Genomic DNA, 6,000 nt, shown 5'->3' with positions numbered 1-6,000 from the left:
TTATGCTCTGTGCCCGATCTACCATTGATGTCCTATTGTCACAATCTAAGAATTGACAAAAAAAAATCAGGTGTAGTCTTTACAGGATCGTTACGGCTATGGAAGTCCAGGCAGGACAGAAAAAGAGCAACGCGTTTCGGCAAAGGTGCCTTTCTCAAGCTCTTGAGAAAGGCACCTTTGCTGAAACGCATTGCTCTTTTTCTGTCCTGCCTGGGCTTCCATAGCCGTAACAATCCTGTAAAGACTACACCGGATACTGGTATTGATATTAAGTAGTCCGACACGCTACATTGTGGCGTAACCGTTTGGAAGACTGCACACACGCCGACGGACTCTCGGCTTTGAAATCCACAAAAAAAGCAACCACCCTTGGGACACTCACGAGGACACAAAGCCCCTTTCCGGTGTAAGTAAATAATAACACCTTATATTTGTGACCTTTATACTTGGTGACAGGATCATTACAGGATTCCCGGATTCTTTTCCTCTGTGGCTATCCTGCCATTGGCTTCCTTGCAAACATCCGCAGCCTATCGTTATCTTTGAAAATTTCTTCCTCATATGCATCATCTCTAGTTTTTGTGTATAAGGTTTATTTTCAATATAGATTTTAAAAGTAATTTTAAAATGTTCTCTGTATTTATATCTGAACAACTTCTTTAAATTGTTTTTTTTTTTTTGTTTTCAATATAATCTGTTTCATTAGACAGCTGGAAACTGCACTTATTTAGCTCTGTATAGAGCGCCATAGCTTTAAATTCAGTATTATTACACACTCAATTTCATTCACAATCTAAGAATTCCAGCGTGCCATTGGAAAGAACTTCTGAAGCCACTAACAACAATACAGGTGGCCCTCGGTTTACAACGGTTCAATTTACACCGTTTCAGAATAACAACCTTTTTTTCCAGTCATGTGACTGCTATTGAAAAGCATTGAGAAGCAGTGCATTTCATAAAATAGCCAGTAGGTGGAGCTGTCTGCTTGTGTTGCTGCAAAGCCAAGCAAGTTGAAATTAATCAGTTTACCCAGACCTGAGCTATCAAGCAGATTTCAAAGGAACAAGATCTTCCTGTCTATAAATCAGTCCAGATTGGAATACATAGAAAGAACTGTTTGCAGAAAAATGCAAGTGAAGTTTGTGTTGTGTGATTATTTTATTATGTTTATAATGCCAATTAGCAAATGTTTTTGTTCATTTAACTTAGTTTAATTATATATTCTGTGTTGTGTGATTATTTTATTAGGTTTATAATGCTGTTTAGCATTTAAAGTCTTCATTTCAAAGCTTTAAAAATAATGTATTAGGTGTTACTTATGACAATTTTGAGAGGGGCCTGGAACCTATCTCCCCCACTTCCCATTGACTTACATTATAAACTGGGTTTCAATTTACAATGGTTTTGATTTGCAACCATTCCTTCTGGAACCTAACCCCGGCGTAAACTGAGGGCTACCTGTACTAGCTCAGCTCGATACAACATACAGGGGATGTGTGGACATAGTCTTACTATCCAATAATGATAAAAAATATGATAATGATAAAAAGCCTTAATATTGAAATATTATACCAAATGGCAACACCACAATGGACTTGAAGTAAGAAATAATGAAAATAGGTGTGGGTTGTATTCATCTATGAACAGTGGTGTTATTAGGGAATGCTTGAAGCTCTGAAAGCTTGTGCCAAGTCTTGTGAAGCAAGATATAATTCCACAGAATAGGGCAGTTCTAGTTCAGTCCTGTAGACGGAAATGTGAGGAGCAGACAAGAGAGAAGGAAAACATTAGGTCAAAGTACAGGGATCACATAGAATATTCACAGATAAGAACTAACATATCGGAGGGTGCATTATCATATAGGGACTTGTATGTTAGGGTCAAGATTCTTTATTTTATTCCTGAGATTAAAGGAAGCCAGTGGAGAAATTTGCAGATAGGTGTAGCAGAAGGGGAGCGATGTGTAAGGAAGATCAGCCCAGCCTGGCTGAGTATGGATTGCAGAGGGGACAGAAGGGAGTTTAGAGGCCAAAGCAGACAGAGTAGTCGAGGCAGGGTATGGTGGGTGGACTAGGATCTTAGCAGTGTCTAGTGTAAGAAAGTGCTAAATTTCAGAGGTATTTTGAAGGGGTAAGTGGCAGAAATTGGCAAAGGACTGGATCTGAGAAACAAACCTGGATCTGAGAGTCAAATGTGACACGAAGGAAGCAGGAATAAGGTGCTGTGTGATGACAACAGCTATTGAGATTGAGGAGTAAGAATATTGGATAAAGAAGGAAAGAAGTTACGCATTACATAGTGAGATGCAAAATGAGATACTTACAAACCAGGGACACTAGTGAGCAAGGAGGAGTATAGGTCTGTTGCAGAGGTGGGGGGGACTTGTTTTCCATTAGCATATAAGTGATACTGAACCCAATGAGGCTTTATTAAGGAGCCTAGTGCTGGTGTGCAGATGAATCCAACCCATATTGTCTACAGGGCCGGATTGGGAATTAAAAGCAGCCCTGGAAAATTTGGGGGCCAGCCCTATTTTCCATTGACTCAGTATAATGCGCCTTCCCCATTTTTCTCAAAGGAGATTACTGGGATACTCCTTCCCCCAATATTTATTTTTAGAATTATATTATATTATTTGGTATTTTAAAAAAAAATGCCAGATTATTGTTTTATAGGCAACCTACAACCCAATTACATCCATTAATCACCCCTTTAAATTATTGCTTTGCAGCCCAAGCTGCTGCAGCCCACCGGGAAATCTCCTGGTATCCTGGTAGGCCAATCCGGCCTTGATTGTCTACATTTCACCACAAATCATACAAGCTAAATCCTGAACTGACAAAACCCACCGAGACTCAGCGCCTTAAAGCAGTCGTGTATGAACAAGAGATAAGCAAACATTATGCTTTTACCTATAGTGCTGAAAGGTCCATGTAGTACTTCTGTTAGCACTTGTATTTCTGGAACCATATCCATCACTGCTTGACCAGCAAACAATGGGTTAATCTTTGCAGCTTTGTGACCGTGTTCACGGTAAGCTGTAACAAGGCGAGCAAGGCCATGGTCCACTGCAAAAAAGGTACAGAAGTATGAAGGTTGTTATACTTAACAAGTAACAAATACTAAGCAATTTTGAAGGTAAATAAGTAACTGGATCTAAACATGGGGTTGAGGTTTTCAGTTTTGTATGAAAGACTGGATTTACAAAATTAAATAAAAATAATTGCAATCATTTTAAAATTGAGAAACACATATAAGCTAATTATAATAATAAATAAAAAAAATGTTAACAATTCTTTCAAACCTACAATCTTTTATATTATGGGGACATAAAAGTCAAAATCATACTTTTATGATTTAGACTGAGCAGGGATGGCAAACTTGCAGTTCATGGGTCCTTCATGCTAGGTTTTGGGGCCCAAGAGAAAAAATAGAACTGGGAATGTGTGCCATAGATTCTGTGGTCCCAGGAAAAAGTGAAACAAAAAATATTTTGTTAGCAAAGTCAAATGAGGTGGAGAACAGCAGATACATTATATAAATCAGGGTTATGTGTTCAATATCTATAAATTAAATATGGGCCCCTTAAAGTGATAGAAAAGTCAAGATTAAACTTGCATGATTCAGATAAAGCGTGGTGTCATTTAAAGACACTTTTAAATTAACTTCTATTTTCAAATGTGCTTTGTTCTCTTGGTATCCCTTGTTGAGAAAGAATACGCACATACCCTACACTAGTGGGAGCTAGCTGCTGATTGGTGCCTGCACACATTTTTCTCTTGTGATTGGCTAACTAGATGTGTTCAGTAGTGCAATGTTGTTCCTTCAGCAATGAAGAGAATGAAGCAAATTTGATACTAGAAGTAAATTGGAAAGTTGTTTGAAATTGTATGTTCTTCCCGAATCATGAAAGAAACGTGCGCACTATCTATCTAGATATCTGTTTAACAAAGAATAACATGAGAATTAAGCAAATTTGATAACAGAAGTAAATTAGAGATTACATTTAAAAAAAAGTTTCCATCTGAATCATAAAAGACAAATGTTGGGTTTCATGTCCCTTTAAAGTGAAATAAAGCTCAATGTTTACCTTTATTCTATCTAAAAGAGTAAGAATAAAATGTATATTTCCTCAGATGAAATCCTTCTGTTACTATGTACATTACCCTATAAAGGGATTAAACACTTAGCAAAAGTAGCGAACCTTCTGCAGTCCTGCAAAAAAAGTATACGGATGGTGATCCAATCAGGAGCAAGCATATGTTCATACATTCCAATCACGGTCTGCTTTCCTATCTAGAGTGTGATACTGGAACTGTCTCTTCATCCCTAATTCTCAGAATGTATTCCACAGGGACAGCGTGACCTTGACTGTGTGTTTAACCCCTTTGTGTGAGTTAAATAAACAAATAGTAAAAGAGGGATTTTGTTTCAAATTAAATTGCTCTTTTTTATATTAGAATGTATTTTTAACTAACATTTTTCCTGTCAGATTTATGGAGGGGTGCCCTGGTCCATGTATATAATGTTAGGAATTGTCCTTATTAACAAAAAAAAGTGAATACTAAAGTATACATCATGCATTTATCCCAAATTCAGTTAAAAAACCTTGTATCTTATTGGTGGCTACATTTAGACACCAATCAGAAAGTGCTACCCAGGTTCTGAACCAAAAAAGTTCAGGCTCCTAAGCTTACATTCTTGCTTTTTTAAATAAAGATACCAAGAGAACAAAGAAAAAATGATAATAGGAGTAAATTAGAAAGTTGCTTCAAATTGCCTGCTCTATCCGAATCATGAAAGTTTAATTTTGACTATACTATTCCTTTAACAGCTTTTCTTTAAGATACACATAACAAACAATGTTAATATAAATCTGCTGTAAGCCTCTTAAGTCAGACTCTTCACAATGTTAACCCTTTTTTAGTTAGAAGATAACAAAACCCATGAAGTGGTTCTCAGCACAAACCTACACTATTTATGTATGTTATTGTTTCAGATGTCACTGTATTGTAGTTACATATGTAATAATTCTGCAATACATTAGCATGGCATACTCTTGTTGGCACAGGCCACGCATATACCTGCTTTGCCACCGGCTGTTTCACTCTCCTGTGTGATCCCTCGCTGCTCACCGCTCCCTGTAGTCTTCTTCGGTTTGTAGCCATAAACACCCCGCTCGGTGTGATAAAACCTGCGGAGGAGGGGTCGCCATAACACGGCAGACCTAGTAGGGTGACAAAGACAGGTTAACATTTTCAGAACCCAGCGGCAAAGCAAAGAGTTAAATGCCTCAGTGGTCTGAGCATGCGTAGCACAGAACGTGCTTCAGTTTGGGGTACGCCCCTCGATGACGATTGGTTCATTCCAGGGGGCGCGGTGCTAAAAATGACAGATCCCTAAGAGTGGGGAGGAGCCTAGTTGTAGCTGGTCATAGGGCAAGGGTAGTAAAGGCAACTAAATACTAGGGACCATTTTAGGGAAAGTCACGTTCAGCTATATCAGTTTCAGACAAATGTCATTGCTACTGTACTTGTTTTACTGAAAAGGATCAGTGTGCTATATAGTAAACTATAGATTATGATGTTACATAAAATGTTACTTTCCAATCTAAAATACAGCTACAAAAGGGACACGAAAGGAATTTTCAGTCTTTGTTGTAGTGCTACAGGCCTCTCATTTGAGCCTGTAAGGTTTATCCATCATAAGTTTTCAGAAATGGAAAGGGGAAAGATTGTTTTTGGAGTGGCAAAATAAGAGTTTAAAGAGACACTAAACCCAATTTTATTTTTTTAATGATTCAGATAGAGCATGCAATTTTAAGCAAAGTTCTCATTTACTCCTATTATGAATTTTCCTCGTTTTCTTTATCTTTATTTCAAAAGCAGGAAGGTAAAGATTAGGAGCCAGACCATTTTTGGTTCAGAACCTGGGTTATGCTTGTTTACTGGTGGCTAAATGTAGCTACCAATAAGCAAGCACTATCCAGGGTGCTGAACC

General features: G+C 37.8%; 1 protein-coding gene across 1 annotated transcript in view; it reads right to left on the bottom strand.

Moving 5' to 3' along the window:
- Window positions 1-5,330, bottom strand: part of DHTKD1 (dehydrogenase E1 and transketolase domain containing 1) — a 169,380-nt gene extending 164,050 nt beyond the window's left edge. Inside the window, exons 1-2 of the mRNA XM_053716471.1 lie at window positions 5,085-5,330; window positions 2,913-3,068 (exon numbers count right to left, since the gene is read on the bottom strand). Of these exons, the coding sequence (XP_053572446.1) occupies window positions 2,913-3,068; window positions 5,085-5,256 (328 nt within the window). The 5' untranslated portion in view covers window positions 5,257-5,330. The remainder of the gene's footprint in view (window positions 1-2,912; window positions 3,069-5,084) is intronic.
- Window positions 5,331-6,000: the final 670 nt, after the last annotated feature.

Source organism: Bombina bombina, chromosome 6, assembly GCF_027579735.1.
Source record: "Bombina bombina isolate aBomBom1 chromosome 6, aBomBom1.pri, whole genome shotgun sequence".
In the NCBI taxonomy this organism is placed as follows: Eukaryota; Metazoa; Chordata; class Amphibia; order Anura; family Bombinatoridae; genus Bombina; species Bombina bombina.
The sequence above is the reverse complement of the archived record's forward strand: the minus strand, read 5'-3'. Positions and strand labels throughout refer to the sequence as shown.